The sequence below is a fragment of the Protopterus annectens genome, chromosome 6.part0, assembly GCF_019279795.1.
Source record: "Protopterus annectens isolate FY-2018-M chromosome 6.part0, PAN1.0, whole genome shotgun sequence".
NCBI lineage: Eukaryota > Metazoa > Chordata > Ceratodontiformes > Protopteridae > Protopterus > Protopterus annectens.
In genome coordinates this window covers 925,422,515-925,449,459 of record NC_056737.1, presented here as the reverse complement: position 1 = coordinate 925,449,459, position 26,945 = coordinate 925,422,515, and the positions used below count along the sequence as shown (strand labels likewise).

The 26,945-nt window shown below is 43.7% G+C and overlaps 1 protein-coding gene across 1 annotated transcript in view; it reads left to right on the top strand.

The window, feature by feature from the left end:
- BTBD7 (BTB domain containing 7) overlaps positions 1-26,945 on the top strand; it is a 1,417,647-nt gene that overhangs the window by 1,233,509 nt on the left and 157,193 nt on the right. The window contains exon 9 of the mRNA XM_044074574.1: positions 5,097-5,275. Coding sequence (XP_043930509.1) covers positions 5,097-5,275 — 179 coding nt within the window. The remainder of the gene's footprint in view (positions 1-5,096; positions 5,276-26,945) is intronic.

Below are 26,945 nucleotides of genomic sequence, written 5' to 3'. Positions count from 1 at the left end.
CCCCTGCTATAAAGCGTTTTGGCGGGCTTTTCCAGCTATTGAGAACTCAGCACAGCTCCTCGTGGTGGCCAGCAGTGTTCCTCTAGCAGCAGAGACCAGAAAAGACTACCTTTCCAGATTTTAAGTATTTTTCTTGGCTTTTCGACTTTTTGTGCCTTTCGACCACTGTTTCTGCTTGTTTTGTCAAAGTCTGCACTGTTTTACTGTGTTTATAAGCTAAAACTGTTTACTGCACTTGCTAGTTTAAGTTTTGCCTAAAAGTTAAACTACAGGCTAATACACTCAAGTGTACTAGCTTTTGATAGCATTTAATCGAAAATCATAGCATTTATTGTGTTTTCTGCTTTTCTGTAAAAAAACTTGAAAAAAACAAAAAAATATCCTTGTTTTTCCATACTTTTCTAACTAGTGTTCCAGAGACCAGATTTTGCTGATCCCTGGGCTTTGTCTTGGTTCCTGTGTTTCTCCATTTTCCTTGTTTGGTCAGGGGGAAGTTTCTTTACTCACCAGTGAGAGTGGGGAGTACTGAGCTGCCTGTTTGTCCTTAGAGGAGTGGTTTAAGGCAGTAACTTGTAGTCTATTGGCCATTTTGGGTAATTTCCTGTCTTTTCCAGCCCCCTGCTATAAAGCGCGTTTTAGCGCGGAGCTGCTACCGTTGCACACTAGGGCAGCGCCGGTTAAGCAGGTTTAAACTATTCGGGCTACCTAAAGTCCACTCTTCAAATTTTCCCTTAAAACTACCTTCCTTGAGCTATACTACTGATCTAATCAGCGTATCCTAGAACTAAAAGGATCATCTCTACTTGACTCCAAGTAGACTATTCTCTATCTGTTAAACCTAGCACTTGCTCCTACAGTACTTATTACCTTGATACGGCACTCTTGTCATAGATAGTACCCCAAAAAGGCAAACCCCCATTTCTCGGTCACCCACGTCCCCCGGAATCTTTTTTAAAGATTTTTGTCTATTCCTTCTAGCATGTCGAGGGATCAGTTTCTAGTGTCCTCTCCTGCTCAGCTGGTGAACCTGGGAATATTGAGGCAATGTTACAATTGCCTCATGTACACAGACAACCCTCTCCTCCTCCCACAAAACACAAATACATGCGAGAGATGCAACTATACGGCCAAACTGGAGGCTGAGCTCTCTCAACATAGGACTGGCAAGACCAGTCAGGAGGAGAAGGTTACCACACACACTATAGACCCAGTCTCACATAGTACCACCACAACCTCAAATCATACACATAAACACACAAAGACATACTCGGAGGCTCTGATCAAAAATCTACCAAAACAGCAGAGGCCACCAAAGCAGACACCCAAACAACCACCACCTCAGAACACAACACCTGCAACACATAAACCTCACAGTCAGAGTGTCAAACAGTCACAGCCCTTAAGGCCAAACACAATGCCAGACACACTAGTCATTGGTGACTCCATAGTCAGACACACTGCCGTCCCGCTCACCAGACTGAGTAAGGAGAAGGTCACAGTAAGCTGCCTGTCTAGCGCTAGAATCCGCCACATAACGCAAGCACTCAGGTCTCTCAACAGCAGGTACAAATACGACTCAGTCATTGTCCACACTGGTGTAAACGACCTGAGACGTACCTCCTTGGACTACATGAAAAGAGACATTGAGGAGCTCTCTGATTATGTAGCCCAGGCAGGTATGACCCTGACCTTGAGCAGTATCCTACCTTCACCAAGAATGATGCCACAATACAGAGATAAGATGATCAGCTTTAACAATTGGCTTAAGTACTGGTGTCATTCAAAGGGGATCCAGTGTCTGTCTGCCTGGGATGACATGCTGGACAAGCCACGCTGCTTCTCTAGGGACGGCTTGCACCTGTCACCCCTGGGATTCCGGATATTGGCAAAGGCTCTTGCCACCCCCATAGTGCTTTTTTTAGGCAAGGCTCAAATTCTAAACCTACCACCCTAGAACACAAAAAAGGAAAAAAACTAAGGGTAATGCTGCTCAATGCCAGAAGTCTAAATCTCAAAATGCACGCACTCGAAGCCCTTCTCAGTATGGAGAACATCGATGTCTGTGCTGTGACAGAAACCTGGTTCAAGGCTCCTGAGAGCACCCCAGCACTATCAGGTTTTAACTCATATCATGCGTTCCGGCCCCAAAATCCGGACAATACTAAGAAAGGAGGGGGGTATCCATATTCATCAAGGACACCCACACCTCAAGACTGGTGGCAACGCATGATGCATCGGAGACCATCCAGGTGCAATTAACCATAGGCAAGACTGCTCTGCAAATTGTAGCATGTTACAGGCCACCCTCACAAACTCAGGAGCCTCACATGGCCTTCCTGAAAACACTAGAGGGGATAAATGTATCACCAAACACCATCATACTAGGTGACTTCAATTACCCTAATATAGACTGGGAACACTACTCAAGCCCAAACACCCTAGCCCAAAAGTTCCTGGAATTCATAAACTCAAATGCCATGGAACAACTAGTCACCATCCCCACAAGAGGAGATAACATACTTGATCTCATCATCACGAACATGGGAGCACAATGTTCAACACCGGAAGTATACCCCTCACTGGTGAGATCAGATCACAAACTAATCTCGCTGGAGGTCCTCATTCCACCCCCACCTGAAATAAAAAAGACCACAGTAAAGAACTTCTCGAAAGCCGACTTCACACGTCTAAAGACTAGTGTGGTCTCCTTTAAGGCCCCCGAGCCATGGAAAACAGTACTCAAGCCGCTGAATCACTTACAAATGCCTTCTACCAGCACCTGCAGGACTGCATGGATAAGGCAATCCCAAGCAAAACAAAGACTCTCTGTACCAAAGGTAAGCGTCCAGTCTGGTGGACCCCAGCCATAAACAAACTCTACAACAAAAGGAGGAAGCTACTACAAGATAGAACAAAATCCTTAAAAGGCAAGACACCCTTGATCACTATAAGTAAAAAACTAAGAGCTCTCATAAAATCATCCAAAGCAAATTTCGAGAGAAAAATAGCTAAAGACTCAAAAGACAATCATAAGGCCTTCTTTAGCTATGTTAGAAACCTGGGAGGAAACTCCCAGATATGCTCAGAACTAGTTCAAAATGATGTGAAGATTACTGATCCTACAGACATTGCCAACATACTGGCTGACAGGTTCAGTGCAAACTTCTCCCCTCCCCCACAAGGAGAGATATCTATACCAAACGATTGCAGCCCCCAAACATCTCCAATGCCCAAGTGAGAACTGCTCTCTCCAAAGCAAAAACACAGCATCCATGGGACCTGATGGTGTCCCGGCTGTGTGCTCCACGAACTCAATGAGGAATTAAACCCACAGCTAGGACAGCTGTTTAATCAAAGTCTTACCTCTGGATACGCACTCCAGGGAGTGGCGCACTGCAACTGTGGTCCCACTTCACAAAGGCGGTGCCTCCACCGACCCTGGAAATTACCGCCCATTAGCTTGACAAGCCTTATCTGCAAAGCCATGGAGAGGATCATAATGGACCTCATAAATAAAGACATAGGGAATTTGCAGACTTTGGATCCAACCCAGTTTGGCTTTGTCAAAGGCAGATCATGCCTTTTAAACTTGGTTGACTTTTTCGAACAGTCACCAAAGCCATTGATGAGGGAAAGGCAGTCCATACAGCCTACCTCGATCTGGCTAAGGCCTTTGATACAATACCCCACTCGGGTATCATTGAAAAACTCATCAGCTTAAATGTTAACCCATACATTACAAGATGGGTTGCAAACTGGCTGAGTGACAGAACCCACAGGGTCAGAGTTGCTGGCGCCATGTCAGACTCAAAGCCTGTCACAAGTGGTGTCCCACAGGGCTCAGTCCTGGGCCCACTCTTGTTTGGCATCTACTTTTCTGAAGTACAAGCAAACACAGGAGGGTTATGGCTGACAAAGTTTGCAGATGACTGCAAACTGGGCCATAGTAGAAAATACATCTGACACAGATATCCTTCAGAAGGGTCTCACAGAAATGGATAACTGGTGCCAGAGCCACGGCCTAAAGTTGAATGCCAAAAAATGCATAGTCATACCCTTCGGGAAAAACAAGGTTACCCCTAGCTACCAAATAGGTGGCAATCCACTGAGCACAGAAGAAGTTATCAGGGACCTGGGGACCCAGGTTGATAGTAGTCTGTCATTCGACACCCATGTAGCTAAAGTAGTTAGGAAGACCTTCTACATTGCCCACCTTATCATGAAGGGATTCTCATCTAGATCAAGGGAGGTCATAGTCTCCCTTTACTCATCACTCATCAGACCAATGATTGAGTACAATGCCCCATTCGGAATGTATCTGACCCGACACTTGCAGCAGTTGGAGAGGCCACAAAAGTTCCTCACCAAAAGGATAAAGGGTCTCAAAAATCTGTCCTATGCTGCCCGACTGAAAGAACTCCAGCTCTATTCAGTCGCCACGCTTGCACAGAGGAGACCTTTGCCTAACATACAAGGCCATGTCAAACCCAGATTTGATGAATATGCTTCACCTCAAAAAATCTAGATCCATCAGAGCCACAAGGGCGGGAGACTTAAACCTCGACACGGCTATTAATAGGACGTGCTGGAGGGATAGATTCATCACCCAAAGACTCCCTATGCTGTGGAACAAAATCCCGGTATATGTGAGGCAGAGCACCTCACTGGCCTTGTTCAAGAGAAATCTTGACCAATGGATGGGAGATCGCAGATATACCCCAGGGATTACCTCAGTGTCACTGCTCGACAGAGGCACAGCAAAATAATGGGTATAGTTCCCCATACTAAAGGGGTGGCGTAAGCCACAAAACGATGGGCTAGGCTTGTAAATGCCCTCGGGCAGATAGCCTAGTATGAACCTATGAACCTATGAACTCGTTCTAGTAGACATTGCAGAGTATTTAGTCTAGTGCTGAGTTAAATGTAATCTCTTTTTTAAAAACTTACATTTTTAAAATTGGATTTACCTTGGTGTTGCAGACTAGCATGTGTAATTTACTCTGAAACAAAATATACATTTAGCTGATGCATTGTTCTGTGTGATCTTAGATATCCAAGATATCCTGTAAATGGGAGTGTTAACTTTCTTTTTCTAGTCCCTCCTCTTAACATTGTTAAAGAGATGATAAGGAAGCTTCAGGAACTTCGCCATACTGAACAGGTGCAGAGAGCATATGCTTTAAACTGTGGAGAAGGTGCCACTGTCAGCTATGAAATTCAGATTCGTGTTCTGAGAGAATTTGGACTTCCTGATGCAGCTGCTGAACTCCTGCAGGTAAGTGAAACAGTATGTGTTTGATAGGATTTGGGAATGGAGAAGTATTTTCAGGTGTGATGCTTTTGTGTGAACAAGCTTGATCATTATTTCTGCATGGAAGTCAGTGGCATTACTTTGCTTGAAAAAAAATATTTCTAAATCAAGATCCGTGCATTTTTCATTTGGTAGGACTGTTGTGGAATTGCCTTAACAAATTGGCTTTTGCCACTGATAGCAGGCATTCAGCCGTATTTATGGAAGTATTTAAGGGTCCATCACCTACACGCTGTGCTGATGTTCATCTGGTATCATTTGTCACACTTCTCATATGAAGACAACATTACTGTGCCATCATCATTTCTTACAGCTGCATGTATATTTCTGTTCATAGCTAACAAGATTCTCTGTAATCCAGATAACACACCAGCTCTTAGAAATATTATCACTGCCCAAACTAATCAGAGACTGCTTAGATCCTTTAATAAACTTCAAATTCTTACAATCAAAACCAACAATACAGCAGGGGAAGCTCTCTTGGCAAATTCTGCAGGTAGAACGTGGAATCAACTCCCTGCTGACATTACTATGCTCTCCTCCCTAAGTCAGTTTAAGACCAAACTCAAACAACATCTGGGACTAAACTGGCTCTGCCACTGTAACAAACCTGACAAGCCAGCTTTAATGAATGTACAAAATAATCTAATAGATGTCAATGCTAATGTGTTTTCATTTTTCCTGACTGTAACTAGTGCTTACAAATGTCGTGAAACTGTCTACTTTTGACTGTCAAAGTATTAATGGTAATGGCTTACTTGTATTTGTTTGCATTGCTATGTTTACCTTTGTCTCTGTTATATTGTCCTTATTACTATGTTTTATTATGTATACCCTGGAGCTTTTCTCCCCGGGCCTCCGCTGAAAATGGACATGAATCCAGTCGGACTATCCCGGTCAACAAATGTAAAATAAATAAAAATAAATAAATAAATGTTTGAATAGTTTGGTAGCTTTTAGTCTACTTTCTGGTCAGAAAGCTATAATTTTCATGTTGAGATGGCATAATACTTTTGCCTTCGAAGAAAATCTTATAAAACTGTGTATGTTGGCAGCCAGGGCTGGCCTATGGTCAGCTGATTCCCTAGGCAAAAAGGGCACCACAGCACCACCACCCCCCATCTCACCTGGTGGCCCCCATCCTGGTCTACCTACACCATCCAGATAACTTTTTTCTTCCTTTTTCTCAGTTTGTCTTGCTCTTCAGTTTTTTTTTTCTGTATTCACTCAACATATTTTACAGAAATAATTTCTTTACTACAAAAAATAAACAAATACTGGAAAAGTGCCCCTGCTAGAGCAGCGCCCTAGGCGGTCAGCAAGTTTGTCTATGTCTAAGGCCAGCTATGCTGGCAGCAAATAACCATGTGGCCCACGTAGTCTACAGAGCCAAATGTACCACTGTTCCAGATGATTTCTGCATGATAGTCTCAACAAAAATTGTATGATTTTTTTTTTCCTAGGAGGAAAGGGATATGGCTGCACAATGTTGGTTGGGAGCAGACCACACTTCACCGTGTTCTGTCCATTATACTGTCAGCAAGGTCACACCTTTTCATTGTAAAGGCAAATACACGTATTCTGTTTTGTTCAAGTTGGTGTGACCTTAGAAATGGTATGTTTAGAGATCGAGAATGAGGGTGTGAGCCTCCACATCTGGGAGTGTGGGTGGATACAATACCCCTGAAAAGTTAACTTATTCAGCTGTTATCATTTAAGTGTGCCACAGTGACATGCTAGTCTGATGTATACTGGTCTTAAGTTTGGCTTCACTAAGCCAGAGTAGGCCCATTCCCCCAGGGAAATGCAATGTTCGGTGCTTTTTCTGCCTCTGTGAACACCGTCCGGTGTCAGATTGTGAGTACTGCACACTTTATAACAAGAAAACACCTTAAATAATTTTCCCTCCCCTTCCTTACTTCATATTGTCTGGTCTCTGCCACATTTTGTTCTTTCAGCCCCTATTTTTTATCCCCCAGACTAATACTGAATCTGTGCTGGGGCTAGTGTGGAACCTGAAGGCATCCTGGGGGGGGGGGGTATTGCCAGCTCCTTCTTCTTTGAGTGGGAGGGATTTTTTTGTGTTATAACCTGCCCACTTGTCCCTTCTCCACTACACTCCTTTTAGAAACTGTATGAGGGCCATTTCCGTCTTACTGGACCATGCCCCCTCTCCGGGATAGGCATATCCATCTCACCGTGCCACGCTCAGACACCCGAGCCACTAATCAAACCCAGGTTGGCGGGTCGTAGTCAGGACTTTATCCCTCTGTGCCACCAGAGTGGCTCCTTAAAGAAATTGTTGACAAAAAAGGGTCCTGGCCTTAGATCGAGACATTCATCCCTCCAACCAAAAGGGAGCTTTGCAGTAGCAGTATAAAAAATCAGAAGTGAGAATGCCACAGTAGAATAGAAAGGCCTAAAAGTGCAGGTGTGGAAGCCTCCAGGCAAAGTGTGCGAGGCCTTGGAGACTAATCAGTCCTGCTAGGACCTAACTACACCAACCTTAGTGAGGATCATAGCAAGACAAGTAAGTCTGAAAACCGTGTGAGCCTTGCCAAATGCCACCCTCGAAGTATAACAGCCCCACACATACACTTCAGGTGGAAAAACACAACAGGTCCAGGATGAACATGTGGGCACCTATCCAGTCGTTAAGATTTGTCTTGAAAGATGCAAGGGGTTTTACTCTGCTTAACACACAGGAGGTACTTATCCTGTCATCAAGATTATTACTCTCCTTGACATTCAGGACAGATTGTTCCAGAGATAGGGTAACCGCTGGATAATGATATCTTTCCAATGAGTTTTATTTATGTGTTGCAGGAGGCTCATGGTGTTAGTGTAGCTATTTAAACAGTGAAGGTGTGGGAGATCCATCAGGTGGGGTCTTTAATGGCACAGAGCACCATGCATAGATCTCCACACAAGAGTCTCTACAAGACAAGAGTAGAGGGATATGGATTTCTAGTCTGTCTTGAAACCTAAAGGTTTTTAGGCCAGTAATCCTTTTCATCAGGAATTTTATGGCTTTTAAGGCTTGCAGGATGTCTGTGGACAGGTACATGCCAAAAGAGGCATTGTAGTCAATAGGTGAAGTGCAGAGGAATAGATAAGATATCTTTGGGAGTCAGTTGTGCTATATATGTGTGTGTGTGTGTGTCTGTATATATGTGTGTATATATATATATATATATATATATATATATATATATATATATAAGATTTCTTAATTATTGTTGAAATGTGGTGGTCAAAAGTGAAGGAATTGTCAGTCCATTTGCCAAGATCCCTGATTGCCATGTCTGTGTGAGGTATTAGCTATGCTGTAAGTTATAGATGAGGGATATTTCTCAGAGGTGACAGTGTTGCACTTTTTTGCATGTATTTTAAGCTCTTTCTGTATACATTGTTGGTTCATTAAGGACTAGTTCCTGCTTAAGTGCTTCTCTGTTAATGGGGGAACAAGCAGCAATACTTTATCCCTCTTACAATCTTTGGTGACTTTGATTAGGCATAGGTCAGAGTTTGCATTATGGAGAGTTCAGTAAAGTGTGTAACATAAGAGGTTTCCAGTATTGAGCCACGTGATTAATTTCTTACTTTCTGAAGTGATACCCACCAACTTAATTGTGTGAGGTGTATCCTTCAGTCAGTTTGCAGTCCATTTTACATTTTAAAGGTCTGCTTTTAGTTCTTTTAGCGTGTTCACAATACCAGTAAGTACAGGATTGAAGGCCTTGACTAGATTAGCATATTTTCCTACTCAGCAACAGCTCCTCGTGGTCCTGCAGAGTGGTGCTAGCAGCAGAGAAACGAAAAGAGTGACTGCTTTCAAGATATAAGTATATTTTTTCTGTTACTACCTGTGCGACCGTCCTTTCCCGCCGAAAAGCGAGTTTACACTGCTGATTTAACTGTTATAAGCTTGTTTTTGTGTTTTTTATTACCTGCACTTAGTTTAAAAGTTTGTTTGTTGTATTTAACTGTTGAGTCTGCCCACTCAAGTGCGCTAGCCTGTGCATTGAATATACTGTAATTCTCCTGTTGTTTTCCTGAAAAAAAAAAAAAAAAAAAAAAATCCTTGTTTCCCGCTTTTCCTAAACTAGAAATAGTCCCTCATACAGGCTTTGCTGTATTCTGGACTTTTGGATAGTTCCTGTGTTGCCCATTTCCTTACTTGGATAGAAGGAAGTTTCTTTGCTCACCAGTGGGAGTGGGGAGCCTTGAGCAGCCTATCTGTCCCTGGAAGAGTGACCTCAGCACAAGAATCTTGTAGTAATTGGCCGTTTTGGGCCATTTCTAGCTCTTTGAAGTTCTCTGCATAAAAACCCGCTTTAGCGTGGCTTTGCGCGATTGTGCGCATAGTGCAGTATCGGGCAGCGCCGCTTAATCGGGTTTAAACTGTTCCCGGCTCCACAAAGTCTGCTCTTCACTTTTTCCCTTAGAACTGCTCTATCTCTCAAATTAAACACCCTATTCTCAATCTAAGACCCTGCACTTGCCCAAATAAGCAATCTTACAATCTTGCACTAATAAACTAAAAGCACTACATCCTCATATACCCTCCACAATTACCTTGTCCCCTATTGGTCCTTTGTAATTAAGTGATAAGAGTTCCCCTTACTACTCTAGTATGTCCAAAGGTCAGTTAATGGTTTCCTCTCCAGTCCAGCTGGTGAATCTGGGAATCTTGAGGCAATGTTACAACTGCCTCATGTACACGGACAACCCTCTCCTCCTCCAAACAGGTTCAAACATATGTGAGAGATGCAACCATATAGCCAAACTGGAGGCTGAGCTCTCTCACCTCAGAACTGGTGTAACCAGTCAGGAGGAGAAAGTAACCTCACACAACACTAATCCAGTCTCACATAGTCCTACCACAACAGCAAACCAAACACATAAACACACAAAAACATACTCGGAGGCTCTAAATAAAAATCTTCCTAAGCAGCAGAGACCTCCAAAGTAGACATCCAAGCAAACGCTACCCCACAGCAAAACATGTGCAACACATAGCTCACAAAGTCAGTATGCCAAACAGTCACAGCCCTTAAGGCTGAATAACACACCTGATGCACTTGTAATAGGTGATTCTATAGTCAGACACACTGACTTCCCGCTCACCAGGCTGAACAAGGAGAAGGTCACAGTGAGCTGCCTGTCGGGCGCTAGGATCCGCCGCATAACGCAAGCACTCAGGTCACTCCAAAGCAAGTACAAATATGACTCTGTCATAGTACATGCTGGTGTGAATGACCTGAGACGTACCTCCCTCGACTACATGAAAAGAGACATAGAGGAGCTCTCCGATCATGTAGCCCAGGCCGGTATGACCCTGACCTTGAGCAGCATCTTACCCTCACCTAGAATGATGCCGCAGTATAAAAGACAAAATGATCAATTTTAACAATTGGCTAAATTGGTGTCATTCAAAGGGGATCCAGTGCCTGTCAGCCTGGGATGACATGCTCGACAAGCCACGTTGCTTCGCTAGGGACGGCTTGCACCTGTCACCCCTGGGCTTTCGGATACTGGCAAAGGCTCTTGCCACCCCCATAGTGCCTTTTTTAGGCAAGGCTCAAAAGACAAATCCACCTCCATAGAAAACACAAAGAACAAGAAACTAAGGATAATGCTGCTAAACGCCAGAAGTCTAAACCTCAAAATGCACGCACTCGAAGCTCTCCTCAGTATGGAGAACATCGATATCTGCGCAGTGACAGAAACCTGGTTCAAGGCTCCAGAGAGCACCCCAGCACTACCAGGTTATACCTCATATCATGCTTTTCGGCCCCAAAACTTGGACCGAACCACAAAAGGAGGGGGAGTATCCATATTTATCAAGGATGCCCACACCTCCAGGTTAGTGGCATTGCACGAAGCATCACAAACCATCCATGTGCAACTAACAGTGGGCAAAACTGCCTTTCAGTGTATAGCATGCTACAGACCACCGTCTCAAAATTAGGAATCCCACTCGGCTTTCCTGAAAACATTGGAGAACATGAAGATCTCTCCAAACATCATTATATTGGGTGACTTCAACTACCCAAACATAGACTGGGAGCATTACTCAAGCCCCAACACCCTAGCCCAAAGGTTCCTGGAATTTATAAACTGAAATCCATGGAACAACTAGTCACAACTCCCACAAGAGGGGAAAACATACTTGACCTGATCATCACCAACATGGGAACCCTATGCTCCACACCAGAAGTATACCCCTCATTGGTAAGATCAGACCATAAATTAATTTCACTGGATATCCAAAACCCGACCCCACCCACAGCCCAGAAAACCACAGTGAAAAACTTCTCAAAAGCAAACTTCACACTTCTCAAAACTGAGGTGGAATCCTTCAAGGCCCCCGGGCCAGTGGAAACTACGGCCCAAACCACAGAATCCTATATAAACGCATTCTATGGACACCTCCAGGAATGCATGGATCATGCTATCCCAAACAAAACCAAGACCCAATCGTCCAAAGGCAGGCGTCCAGTCTGGTAGACCCCAGCCATAAATAAGTTGTACAACAGAAGGAGGAAGCTACTACATGACAGAGCAAAATCTCTAAAAGGGAAGGCATCTCTGATTAGTACTAGCAAAAAATTACGATCCCTCATAAAATCCTCCAAGGCCAGCTTCGAGAGAAAAATTGCACAGGACACTAAAGACAATCACAAGGCTTTCTTTAGCAACGTTAGGAACCTGGGATGCAACTCCCAGATATGCTCAGAGTTGATTCTAAACGACAAAAAATACACTGAACCCACAGACATTGCCAACATCCTGGCAGACAGGTTCAGTGCAAACCCCAAAAGAGCAAATATCTATCCCAGCAGAGTGCAGCCTCCCTAACATCTCAGATGCTCAGGTGAAAGCCACCCTCTCCAAAGCAAAAAACACTGCTTCAATGGGACCAGACGGTGTCCCGGGTTGCGTCCTACATGAACTCCAAGAAGAACTAAACCCTCACGTAAAACTGCTGTACAATCTCAGCCTCACTACAGGATATGTACCCAAAGAATGGCGTACAGCAACAGTAGTCCCACTCCACAAAGGTGGTGCCTCAACGGACCCTGGTAACTATCGCCCCATAAGCCTAACTAGCCTTATCTGCAAGGCCATGGAGAGGATCATCATGGAACTCATAAACAAAGACATTGGAGACCTACAGACACTAGATCCTACCCAATTTGGCTTTGTCAAGGGCAGATCCAGCCTCTTGAACCTGGTCGACTTTTTCAAAACAGTCACCAAGGCCATAGATGAAGGGAAGGTAGTCCACACAGCCTATCTGGACCTCGCAAAGACATTTGACACAATACCCCACTCGGACATCATAGATAAGCTATCCAGCTTAAATATAAACCCTTATGTCACAAGATGGGTTGCTAACTGGTTCAAAGACAGAACCCACATAGTCAGAATTGCTGCAGCCATGTCAGACTCGAAACCGGTTACAAGTGGTGTCCCACAAGGCTCTGTCCTGGGACCTCTCTTGTTCGGCATATACTTCTCCGAGGAACAGGCCAACACGGGAGGACTATGGCTAACCAAGTTCGCAGATGACTGCAAACTGGGTGCCATAATTGACACTCCAGCTGACACGAACATCCTCCAAAAAGGTCTCTCAGAGACAGATAACTGGTGCCAGAGCCATGGCCTAAAGCTAAATGCCAAAAAGTGTATAGTCATACCCTTTGGCAAAAACAAAGTGCCCACAAATTACCACATAGGTGGTAACCCATTAAGTACGGAAGAAGTAATTAGGGACCTGGGGACCCAAGTTGATAGCAATCTCTCCTTTGACAACCACATTGCCATAGTGGTTAGAAAGACCTTCTACATAACCCACCTTATCACAAAAGGATTCACATCTAGATCAAGTGAGGTAATAGTGCCCCTTTATTCATCCCTCATCAGGCCCATCATAGAATACAATGCCCCTTTTGGGATGTACCTTACCCGACACCTGCAGCAACTAGAAAGACCCCAAAAGTACCTCACAAAGAGGATCAAGGGACTCAAACAGATCCCATATGCTGCCCGGTTAAAAAAACTCCAGCTCTACTCAGTTGCATACCGCCTACTTCGAGGCGATCTATGCCTGACATACAAAGCTATGTCCAACCAAGAATTAATGGACATGCTCCACCTCAGAAAATCTAAATCCCTTCGAACCATGCGCTCGAGGGACTTGAACCTCAGCACAGAAATAAATAGAACATGCTGGAGGGACAGATTCATAACCCAGAGGCTCCCTTCACTCTGGAGTAGAATCCCAGTCCATGTTAGGCAGAGCACCTCACTGACTCTCTTCAAGAGGAATCTTGATGAGTGGATGGGAGATTGTAGGTTTACCCCGGGGATTACTTCTTTGTCATTACTAGACAGAGGCACAGTAAACCAACCTTAAAAAGGGCACAGCAAACTCAAATCAAAGGGTGGCGAAAGCCAAACACACTCGGGCTAGGCTTATAAATGCCCCAGGGCAGATAGCCTAGTATGAACCTATATGCTGTGTGAACTGAGTGGCCACTCACCACTGCATCTAGATTAGCATATGCTCTGTGGACTGAGTGGCCACTCACCACTGCATCTGTAACATTTTCTAACAAGTTTACCAGACTAGGTAGGCATGGTCTTCCCTTGACAAAGTCAAACTGTTGAGAGTCCAGTTATATAGTATTTTAGATTAAGAGTTCAGATAATATATTTTGTGACCTTGCAAATTTTGCTGGTTACTTTGATGGTCCTGTAATTTCCAGGGTCTGTGACAGCCCCCCCCCCCCTTTTTTTTTGCAGGGTTACCACCAAAGCTGCTTTTCAAAACTGAGGGGTAATGTACTCTGTGGTTAGGCTTAATTTAAACAAGTGCATGGAGGGATTCAGTGACTGATTGTCTGGTGGTATTAATTAGACCCATGGAAGCATTTTTAGAGACTACAGCCAGGGCATGATCCATAGTGATCTCATAGTGATGAGACAGACTCTGGATTTGTGAAATTTCAGCAACTGTTTCTGGAGTAAAATTAGTAAATTTGCCTGCCAAGTATGTCAGCTGTGTATTTAGGGTCAGTGTGGGTAATGCCATTTTGAGTTTGTTCTGTACATTTGGTGTATTTTTTCTCTTTCCTGGTGTTACCAGAGAGTGAAATTAATGAACTGCACCCAGACAGGCTGGTGGCAAACTAGTCAGTTATGTGTAAGGCAGCTATGGGTTCTTTCTTTAGGAGGCATGCCAGGCTGTGGCTTCACCCCCCCCCCCCCCCCCGTTGGAGGATATCAGAGTGCATCCCCCCACACACACACACACACAAAACCTATTTTATTGTGACAACATTTCAAATACAACACACAAATGTAGAGCACAAAAGAAAAATATATAGGATAATATATAACAAGTACAGTTCATCAGTGAGATTTGTGCTACATCTAAAGTAACTAGCAAAGAGATACTAAAATATCTAATATTATCGGAGTCGTTCCACTTTGTGTCAGACAGCAGCTAATTTCAACTTTCTTAACAAACCTGTAGTGCTTAGAAAAAATACTTGGAGTTCAATTTCCATATTTGAATTAAACAAATAAATTTGAGTTAAACAAGCTGTGCCAGTCACACTGTGTAAAATCCAGTATGTTTTGATGTAAGATGTTTACAGTTTGACAAGAATTATTGTATATTAATGCACTGCTACTTTATTATTATTGTACTGTTTACTTGCATGTGGTGCTTTTCTCCTTGGGCCAGTGCTAAAAATGGGTTTATAGCCCAGTCAGACCTCCCCAGTAAACAAATGTTAAATAAAAAAAAAAGTAAAAAAAATATATTTATTTATCTGTGTTACAAGAGTACTAAGTGGACTTAATTGTTTTCATCTGGGCAAAAGGAGAATATCAGTTAAAAGAATTTGTCCCAAGATAAGATACCAAAACCAAATGGTGTACTCCACAATGTGACTATATTTGCTTCTTTTTTCTCCTCACACTCACTTTTCAAATCCACTTCCATTTTTTGAATTTCCATTCATTATGGCTGACATCTCAGCAGCATGGGGGGGGGGGGTGCTCATTTTTCTAACTATGTGGTACATTTCTTAGCAGTTAACTTAATTGTTTCTTTCACTGTTATGTGAAACATGAAATCAAATTCAGTAACAAGTCCAAACTTCATTTTCTTAGTCACAACTGCTGTAGAATATTTTGAGTATTCTCAATTCTTTTTTTTAACTTTAGGTCATGCAACAAAAATAGTTTGTGTCAGGTTGCTCAACAACTTTACAGTGAAAGCCATTCAGATGAGGAAAAATAGCTGAAAACCACATTTGGTGATCTTTGAAGTTGCATCTTTCCCTTCTGCTGTGACTTTGAAGTTCGTATATAGAAGTTGGGGGGGTCTTCACCCACATTGGAGGTGCAGATAAGCTTCCTAAAGAAGTTGAGTTGAAGGAATATAGATAGCATGGACCATATACAAAATATGGAGCAAAATGCACACCTGGACTGCTAGAACACACTGTTGAAAGCCTGCAATGCACAGCCCCTGCCCTCCACCTTCAGGTTCTGAAGTGACTGGAACAAATCTAAGTCAAATTTGAGAATGCTAACTGGGTCACAGCATTAATATTACTTGTTAGATGGATTCCTAAATATTCTGTACGATTATGTCCTCATGAATATGGAAATGTACTTTTCAATGTATAAGACATGGAGAAAGTTAACTTTAAGAGCTTTTGTTTTGTCTTGATTTAATCTGTAGCTTGACAGCTTTCCGTAGCTTTCTAAATAATACCAAAGAGGTTGGCTCTGTTTTTTTTTTCTCTCCAAGTTAGACCAATAAATCATCTGCATAAAGGGACATGTTATACCTCTTCCTCTTAAAGTCACAACTAGTTGCATCTTCTGCCCTCAGTTTATTTGCTAGAGGCTTTAAATATAGTACAAAAGGCAAAGAAGAAAATGGACAGTTTTGTCAGGATGCGTTGGTAATAAGAACAAGCTCTGACAGAAAATTTCTAGATATGATGTTGTCCTTTTCATCCGTTCCTTAACTATTGAGTATCAAATATGACCTCGGATCCGACTTGGCCACATTTACCAGACTCTCAGATCAAATTCTCAAGCTCCTCCCTTTGCCCATAATGCCCTGGTCAGCCTGCAATATCTCAGTAATATCTCACTTGACACCTTGTCGCTACAGAAGCGGACTCTTCTCACGGAGCTTTTTGGTGTATTACCTTTTTGTCAAGTGAGTACAGTTCCTTAATTTTTTCTTATCTGCCTTTTTTTTCTCATCACCTATCTCCCTTAATTAGTTATTTGAGCTCTTTCTATCACATTAGGCGTAAGTATTATATTATGTATTTTTTTTCTATCTAAGGTAGCTGTGTCAGTACCATTTCTGGTACCTTTTATTCCCACCTCTTCCTTTCTTCTACCATTTAGAGGGTATCCTCTTTGCCCTAGCATTCTTGGTAGTTAAAAAACTTTCTTTTCTTCACCATGGCTAATAAACCTACTAGATTTAACAAATGCATTTCCTGTGTGCACAAGATCCCTAACTTTCATGCCCACAGGGAGTGTGTCTATTGCCTGGGAGCTATACAGTTGAATATAGACTGCTGCATTTGTATAGGTTTTAATTGCAGGGCCCTCGGCAACTGTCAGAACAAAATACTCTCCATATCCCAGCATGGCTTTAGACCTTTCCATAGCACCACAACAGCACTACTGTCATTCACCAACATAGTTAACCAACACAGAAACAAGGATCTATTTGTTTCATCCATATTCTTAGACCTGTCAAAAGCCTTTGACATGGTAAACCACAGTCTGCTTCTTGATACCCCGTCCATCCTAAATATAAGTTCCTACTCTATATCATGGTTCAACAGCTACTTATCCGCCCGTCAGCAAGCAGTCCTATGGCAGGACCAGTTGTTCCCCCCGTTACCAGTAACCATAGGAGTCCTTCAAGGATCCATCCTTGGCCCATTGCTGTTCTGTCTATTTACTAATCAGATCTCTTCATCCTCTCCCACTGCCTCAATAGTACAATATGCAGATGGCACCACCCTCATATGTTGCTGCCCCTATCCTTAGTGAACTGCAAACCCTTACCCAAAATAACTCCACCCTAGCCAAAGCTTGGTTCACTAACATCAAACTTCTTCTTAATCCCAAAAAAACAAATTAATTATTTTCAGCCCTGTCAGAGCTCCTCCCCTAAATAATAATTTCACCATTAACTCCAAAGAAAACATTCAAGTCAGTCCAACCACACACACTAAACTGCTAGGCGTTCTAATAGACAATAACCTGAGGTTTGATATCCACGTAGCACAAATCATTAAGAAAGTTAATAAAAAAAACTTGGTCTCCTCTACAGGAAGAAACAGTTAGACAAAATGCACCAAAGTAACCATCGCAAGGACTCTTCATCTATCCACACTCCTCTGTCTCTCCCATCTTGACCAAGCTCCGCCAAACTGATCTAAATAAAATGGAATCTTGCTACAACAAGATTGCCAAGTTTGCTACTGAAGCTTCATATAGGTCCCACCACTGTCTATCCCTTAAGCAACTCAACTGGCTTGAGTTGCCTCATTTACCTCAACTCTGTATAGCACACAAACTCTACTACCTTCCTGAGATAACCCCAGCACTTCAGCACCTAATTCAGCCCCACATTCCCTCTAGAGCCTTAACATCTAGTAACCAGAGCCTCATAACTATCATCAAACATAAAAGCGAAGCTGGTAAGTCCCTCTTTGCCATCACCATTGCCAAAACCTGGAACACACTACCAAGCCAAATAACTTCTACCACCTCCTTTATTCAATTCAAAAAACTCCTGAAAACACATTATCTAAGTAACTGGCTATGCTCATGCTACTCACCAGTCTAATCCATACCAAGAAAATTTGTCAGGGTACAGCTATGTGTAAACAGTTTCTCCCCTAAAAGCTAGCAAACCCATGTACATTTACCTTACAAAACTTATAACTGCAAAAGAAAAAAAAAATGTACCTCTGATTGTCTACTGTAAGAAATGTTAATCACTAGCATGATGTCCTGTTGTGTGTGTGTATGCTACATATATGTTAATCACTACCATGTTGTCCTGATGTGTATATATGCCATATGTATGTATGTTCTTCTTTTTACTGTCGTGTTATGTATTGTAATGTGGAGCTTTTCTCCCCGGGCCTCCACTGAAAACGGTAAACAAATGTAAAATAAAATAAAAAAAATAAATTGGTTCTGAAGGGCTTGCAGCCACCTCCTTCTTCCTCTTCTGCTCCTGGGTCTCAAACCCCCAGCAAAAACATCCAAAGCCTCTTCGGAGGTGAAAGAATCTAGAAAGCAGTCTCCAACCTGCGCTATGAAGTTAGCTCCTTGTTGGGAGCTTCCTTCTAAATTAAAAAATAAATCCGATCCAGCAACCCCCTTAGATCCAAAGCGAAAACAGTCAGATCCAACATCCTCATACTTGACACCTCCCCTCGCTGCGTTTCCAAGTTCCCAGTCCTCAGAATTCTCTCTGGAGCCTGTTTCTGCTTTAAATGTAGTGTAAAAAGCAAAGGAGACAATGCACAGCCTTGTCAGAATGCCTTAGTAGTAAGAAGAAGCTCTAACATAAAATTTCCTGTTTTCGTCCTAGCTGACAAATTTATTAAGTTTTCTATAATGGTTAAAAAAAAGAATTTGGAAATCCAAAGCTCCTTGGTATAGAAAATAGATATTTCCATTCTGCTTTGTCAATGGTCTTCTTTGAATAAAAGCTGATTACTGACCGTTTTTGTTTGTTATATTAGTCCTCCATCAAAAGAAAAGTTGTGGTTATGTTAAAAGTTTGACTACCTGTATAAATTCACTTTGTTCATAATGTACAAGTCTCTGAATGTAGCGCAAATTCATTATTGAGATGGGGTGGTAAGGAAAGGGTTGTGCTGAATCCTTCTCTGGTTTCAAAGTAACTGACACAAGCAGGTTTCCTACTGGAGAAATTGCCTTCTGTAAAAGAACAGCATTAGCTAATGCCAGAAAGTCCTCTAGTAACACCTTAAGCCATGAAATTCTTGACTGCTACTCCTTAGCCTAGCAGTCAAGAATTTCATGGCTTAAGGTATTGATGTGAAATATAGTTTAGGTGGCTTAATTGCAGGTGATGTTTTTGGCTCTTAAAATATGCCTTAACCTTAAGAAGGAGGACAATATATATGTTCATCATGTTGATAACTGCTGCAGCAGCCTTAGCTATAAGTATGGGTTATATCCTGCATAGGACAGAATAGTCGGCCAGCTTCCAAAGCTTCAGGGCAACTTCCACACACCCAAAACATCAGTCAGCTCAAGCTAAGCTGACTAAAAAGACAGGTTTGAGCACCAAGCCCATTAGAGTTTTCCCTCTGCCAAACAGTATGCTCCTCTGAGGCTTTCAAGAATCGATGTTTGGCTTGTGTCGTTCCTTTCCTGGGCAGGTAAGTTCCCTTCTGACACTCTTATGTGCATTAAGAAGTTGAGTAATTTATTGTATCCAAATACATCCGGATGGATGGCAGGAACATTGAACTTAAATTGTCTGACTGACTACATGCTTGCATGCTCACACTCCGGCTGCTCACTCAAAGTGGCACTCTTACTTGCACATACTCAATACTTATATGCATGTGCTGACTCACTGGAAAGCTACTTAAAGGTGCATTGCACAGTCTGATAAACATCCTCCCTCTGTACTGAGCTATCCCATATAAACAATAACATTTGAATAGGCATGCAGTTATACAGACACTAATAAAAAAAACAGTCCTGTCCAGGTTGCTGTGCATCTGGAACTATGTTTTGAGATGCGACCTGATCTCATGACATAATAGTTAGGACTGGGTTTAGCAACAGGGACAGTCACTGGGGGATGTTCTGCTTGAGGAGTTTCAGGGATTTTCTCAGGAACGGGGATTGCTGACGGAATGATCTCTGGAACAGGAACATTGGATGATGTTCATCCGTGCATACAGCTGCAGTCATAACAGATGGGTTTTCCTGCCATCAGGCGGGTCCTCGGTCGGCCGAATTCCAAAGTCTAGGTCCGGCGTCGGATGTCGTCGCTTCTTCCCTGACATCAGTGCGACAGGGGTATAAAAGACGCCATTTTCTTCAGTCTTTCTTGCTGCGCGGTGCCCGAAGCAGAAGCAGTTCGCAAGTGCCGGTCGGCCAGCTCCTGAGATTACGAATATTTTTCAACCGAAGTCTTCTTGAAAGCTAAGTACCCCGTTGGGGAAACTTTTCTTGCCTTAGACCGATGTCAGACAAAGTTAATAATTGCATTTCATGTGGGAAGCAAATACCGCATAAGGATTTTCATTCCCTCTGCATTCCTTGCTTAGGCCCAGACCACGACGTCTCGGCCTGTCGTTTTTGTGCTACATTCAACAGACGCACTATTAAGCGTCGGGCAGAGTTCGTCCAACACTATTTTGGCAAAAAGTTTAATTACATTATGTCGTCGGATACTCAGACTCCAGTTTTGAGTAAAAGATGCAAAGATAAGGACCGACATACGAGGTCCGCGACTTCTACCGACACCACGCCAAAGCCGATTACAGGTGGTCCGGTTCTCAGCGAGGCGCCTACGCAGCCCCTGACTACCGATGACACTTCATTGGTGGTGTCTTCTGTGCCCGAGGTCGCAGGCTCTTCGGCCCACACCCCGACTACAGATACCGAAGCCACTCTTGGCAGTGAAACTCAGAGTTTAGACAGGCCTGCCACCTCTCAAGGTGTGTCCAGGCCTTACTCTTCTTTTTCCATCAAGGCTTTCACTAAGTCTAAAGCAGCCATGCATACTAAAAGACAAGCTCCACAGGGCCCCTCTCAAGGCCCCATGCCTAAAAAGCAGATGCTCAAAATGGCTGAGGATTTAATTACTCTTATCAGGGGTTCTCACACCCGGACAAAGGCCCAGAGTGGAGGAAGAATCCCCTTCCTCGGACCAGGCCTCCATTATTTCAGAACATTCTGAAGACCAGGAACATTCATACTCCCCTTTTGAAGATTCTGATGCAGAGGTGTCCATTCCCTCTGTCTCCCCCCCCTGAGGATTACTCTTTTGGGGAAACCTTACATACCTTGAGGGAACACTTCCACTGGGAAGGCCAAGAGTACTCAGACTCCAAGAAGAGGCTTAGGGATTTCCTCTTGCTCCCTCAGCACAGGCCTCTGGCTATACCTCCTGTCTTAGACATACTAGATGATGTGTATTCTGAGGCCTGCCTTAACCCAGATTCTTTACCTCCAGCTCCAGTCAAGCCTAATAGGTATTACCGGGTTCCTGATTCACACCAATTCCTATACAAAAGCCATGCGGCTGACCCAGAAACTATTTCACAGGGTCCCAAGGGAATTAAGGCCTCCACTGCTAAAAATCCATTACCTGCAGAGAGAGATTCCAGAGCTTTAGAAAGGTGGGGGATAAAGGTATACACCTCGGCCACCTTAACCATGAGGGCATTAAACTGTCAGTTCCATATGTTAAAGTACCAACAGTTTCTGTTATCACAGTTGAAAAGCAAAATGTCACAACCTGAACAACCAGACTTGAAGGAGTTGCAGGATTTGTTACATAGTGCAGAACAAGTGGGTAAACATACCTTGCAATGTGGTTTTGATGCTTTAGAGGCCTCATGTAGAGCTGCTGTTACAGGATCAGTCATACGTAGACATGCTTGGCTCAAAGAGCAAACCTTACCAGATCATGTCAAAGCTAAATTACTAGATGCACCTTTGCAAAAAGATGTATTGTTTGGTGTTAAAGCTGAGGAGGTATTAAAGAAAATGGAGGAAAAGGCAAAATCAATGCAAACAGTGAAATATTTCCTACAGGTACAACCTCCACGTTTCAGTAGAAATTGACCTTCAAAAAATTGGTCCTTTCCAGCCACGGACAGACTCCAAAGAGGTAGATACAGGCACCCGAGGGGTAGAGGGCAATCTCAAGGATCGTTTAGAGGCAGACAGTGGCAAGCACCTACTCAAAGAGGTGGTGAGGATAGTTCACAGCCATTCAGAAAGCAGAACCAATGACTTTCCCCTTTGCATGCCAAGCAAGGCTCAAATGGCAGCACCTTTAGGCGGAAAACTGGCATTATTTTCGAAAAATTGGCATATTGTCACAAAAGACAAATGGATCCTGGACATTATAGACAGAGGCTACAGATTCCACTTTCACACCCTTCCAAAAATGAGAGGCATGCCAAACCTGCCACACAATCAAAGGGCAGAGGCACTAAAACAAATTTCAGATCTCATGGGCATGAAAGCTATTCAAGAGGTACCTGCACAAGAACAGGGTCAAGGTTTTTATTCCAGACTATTCCTGGTACCAAGGAAGGGCAAAGTTTGGCGTCCTATTGTGGACCTATCCATCCTAAACACATTTTTACTCGTGCCAAAATTCAAGATGCTCACATTACAGCAGCTTCTTCCCATGCTGGGCAAGGAGTCTTGGCTGGTAACATTGGACCTCAAGGAGGCATACCTGCATGTCCCAATCAGACAAGATTGCAGAAGATACCTCAGATTTCTTGCAGGTTCAACACATTATCAATTCTCTGCATTGCCCTTTGGCTTATCTACTGCACCCAGAGTGTTCACGAAATGCCTGCCATCAGTAATTGCCTACTGCAGACTTCAAGGGATACAAATATACCCATATTTGGACGACTGCCTGATCCAAGCGGACAACAAGCACATACTTCTGAAACATCTGGCGTTTGTAATAATGTTGTTGAATTCTCTGGGATACACAGTCAACAAAAAGAAATCAAGGCTAATACCCTCTCAAACAATAATTTTCCTGGGTGCCAGCTTGGATACCAACACCCAGATGGCCTACCTCACGCCAGAGAAACAAGGGCAACTAACTCAATACTTCAGAAAACTGGCAACTTTCACCAGGCTGACTGCAAGGAAAATCCTGCAGGCTCTGGGATTCATGGCATCTTGCATCCTACTAATCCCATGTGCAAAGCTGCATATGAGGAAACTTCAATGGTACCTAAAAACCTATGGTCTCAACACAGCCACAGTTTGGAAACAATAATACCACTGATTCCATGTCTTCAAAAGGAATTTCTGTGGTGGGCTCAAGCATGCCAAAGAAACACAGGTCTCCCATTCTGCAAGCCCCAAGCAAATCAAGTCATCACAACAGACGCCTCGGACTACGCCTGGGGGGCGCACATGACAGATCGGTGCATTCAGGGCAAATGGTCCCAAAAAGAAAAGCACCTTCACATCAATCAAAAGGAAATGCTAGCAGTAATAAATGCTATTATAGCTTTCAAAGACCTACTGCATCCAGGCCAGCTATTGATAAGGACGGACAACACCACAGTAATGTGGTACATAAACGGAGAGGAACCCATTCATACCCCCTATGCAGGCTAGCCATGTCTCTTTGGAACATGGCTCTGGAATTACAAATCGAACTTCAAGCACAGTACCTGCCAGGCAAGGAAAACACACTGGCAGACAACCTAAGCAGAAATATGACAGATCCACACGAATGGAAGTTGCATCCTCAAGTTTTTACAAAGATAATTCAAGCATGGGGAAGGCCAGACATAGATCTCTTTGCCTCCCACAGAAATCACCAATTGGCAAAATTCTGCTCAAGGACCTTTCATCCACAGGCCTGGAAAGTGGACGCACTCCCTTTCAGTTGGACAACAATGACAGTTTATGCCTTTCCACCTCTTCCTCTGCTGCCCAAAGTTCTATTAAAAACCAGAGCAGACAGACCAAAGATGATTCTCATTGCTCCAGACTGGCCAAGACAACACTGGTACCCACTCCTGAGGAGCCTGACGCATTCCCCACCATGGATCCTGCCTCTAATGCCTCTTCTACTGACTCAGCACAACTTCAAAACTCTTCACAGTCAGCTGAAAACACTCAATCTAGCCGCATGGAAGATTCCTTAAAATCACAACAGACCCTACTCTCCAAGGAGGTGCAGGATGTCATTTTGGAGGCCAGAAGACATTCTACTAGAAAAGCCTACTCCGCAAAATGGTAACGGTTTTGTGCCTGGAATGAGAAAAAGGGCCAGAATCCTGGAATACTGAATTTACCTCAAATATTACAGTACCTAGCTGAGATGCTAAGCAGTGGACTTTCATTCTCCTCCATCAAAATCCATGCCTCAGCCATTTCTGCAGAATACAACACTGATCCTCCTTTATCCTCTCACCCCCTCTTAAGACAGTTCCTCAGAGGGGCTAAGAATATAAAACCCCCAAGGAAACAACCAGTACCTGCTTGGGACCTCAATTTCATTCTAGAAAAACTGACCTTGCCTCCTTTTGAGCCAGCTGCTTCAACAGAACTGCAATATTTGTCCTGGAAAACAGCCTTCCTGCTGGCTATCACCTCAGCTCGCAGGGTTTCGGAACTACAAGCCCTCATGGCTGTGCAGCCTTTCATCATTTTCCATCAGGACAGAGTTTCCTTACGAACCAATCCTTCCTTTATGCCAAAGGTAGTATCCAGGGTAGCCTTGAATCAGGCTATCCACTTACCTACCTTTACCCTAATCCTCAAAACAAAGGGGAGAGACTACTACATTCCTTGGACATTCACAGACAGCTACGTTATTATTTGGACAGAACAAAGCCTTTCAGAAAATCAGAGCAACTCTTTGTGTCCTATGCTACAGGAGCTCAAGGGAAGCCTATTTCCAAACAGACAATCTCAAAATGGATAGCCCACTGCATACGCTTTTGTTACTCTTTTCATGGTAAAACTGTACCTGCAGGCAACAGATCTCACTCCACAAGGGCCACAGCTACTTCTGCAGCTTTCCTCAGGGGGGTTCCTACCAAAGATATTTTGGAAGCTGCCACCTGGAGTTCTGTACATACTTTATCCAAGCACTATCACCTACCATTATACTCCAAATCTAGAGCAGGCTTTGCCACTGCAGTCTTGCAGGGCATCCTGGCTCCTCCTAGTTCCACCTAGTGCCTACCACCCCTTTTTTAGCTTTGGGATTCTACCCATCTGTTATGACTGCAGCTGTATGCACGATGAACATAGTACAGTTTTGTACCTACCATAAATGTAGATGTTCGAGTGCTAATACAGCTGCAGTCCAGGTTTCCCTCCCTCCTTCCCCTCTTGGGACAGGCCTAATGGCTAACACCTCCTCATACAACCTGATTGGGGTATTCTTTTATGGTGTATTTGCTTGCAACTACTGTTTTTTGATTATATTGCATTGCATTATTACATAAATTTATGTATTGCCTTCCTTCTGGGGGCACCTGACATCTGGGTCAAGAAAAACTGAAGAAAATGGCGTCGGCTGGATGTCCTTCAAGGATGCATCTGCAGTCTTTACAAATGGGTTGTCCTGTCGTCAGGCAGCCCTTCGGTCGGCCGGATTCCAAAGTCTGGGTCTGGCTTCGGCTGGTGTCGCACTTCACCCGACGTCATTGCGGCAGTTATTCGGGTATAAAGGCATCAGCCGACGCCATTTTCCCCAGTCTTTCTTGCCGTGGCCAAGCAGAAGCTGTTCGCAAGTGCAGGTCGGTCAGATCCAGAGATTACTACTACCAATACTACCAAGACTTCTATAAAGCTAAGTACCCGTTGGGGACTCTTTCTTGCCTCAGCCGATGTCAGAGAAAGTTAATAACTGTTTATCTTGTGGGAAACAAATACCTCATAAAGATTTCCACTCCTATTGCATACATTGTTTAGGCCCAGACCACGACGTAGCAGCTTGTCTAGCCTGTGCTTCTTTTAACCGACGGACGCTTAGACGTCGCTCGGACTTTGCTGAACAGATTTTCGGCTCCGATTTTTGCCTACATTATGCCGTCGGATCCTCCGACTACGCAAATAACCAAAAAACGCAAAGAAAAGGACCGACACTCGCGGTCCGTGGTTTCGGCCGAAACCGCGGTTAAGCAAACCACGAGTGTCTCGGTTTCGGCCGAAACCGAGCAAGCGGTTCTTTCTTCAGCCGATAACTTGCCTTCTACCGAGGCCTCTTCTAACCTGGTAGAAACGGCTTCAGAAATCCAACCTTCTGTTGCGATTTCACAGGCTTTATCAGACACCATTCCCCTGGATATTTCTACCCCTGCACGTGGAGCTGCTAGGCCTCCTCCAGCTATGTCTATTAAGGCCTTTGCCAGGGCTAAAGCAGCCAAAGCATCAAAACCTGTGCCTGCCAAGCCCCCCTCTCACAGGCCCAGCACCAGCTCCCATATGCTTTCTTTGGCAGAGGATCTCATCTCTTTAAATCGTGGAGCCCAGCCTCATCCAGACAGGGCCTCTCTCCCTCCTCCAGAAAAGAGGCCTAGAGCAGAGCCCCCTGAGCCAGTAGCCACAGATGATTCCTCTGATGACTCAGAACATACAGACCCTCCTGAGGCTTCTTATTCTCCTTACGAAGACTCTGATGCTGAGGAGTCCATCCCTTCAGCCTCTCCTCCTGAGGAATTTTCCTTTGGGGAAACCTTGCATGCTATGAGGGAACAATTCAGTGGCAGGGCCAAGACTTCTCAGACTCTAGAAAAAGGCTTACGACCTTTCTACATTTGCCACAGCATAGGCC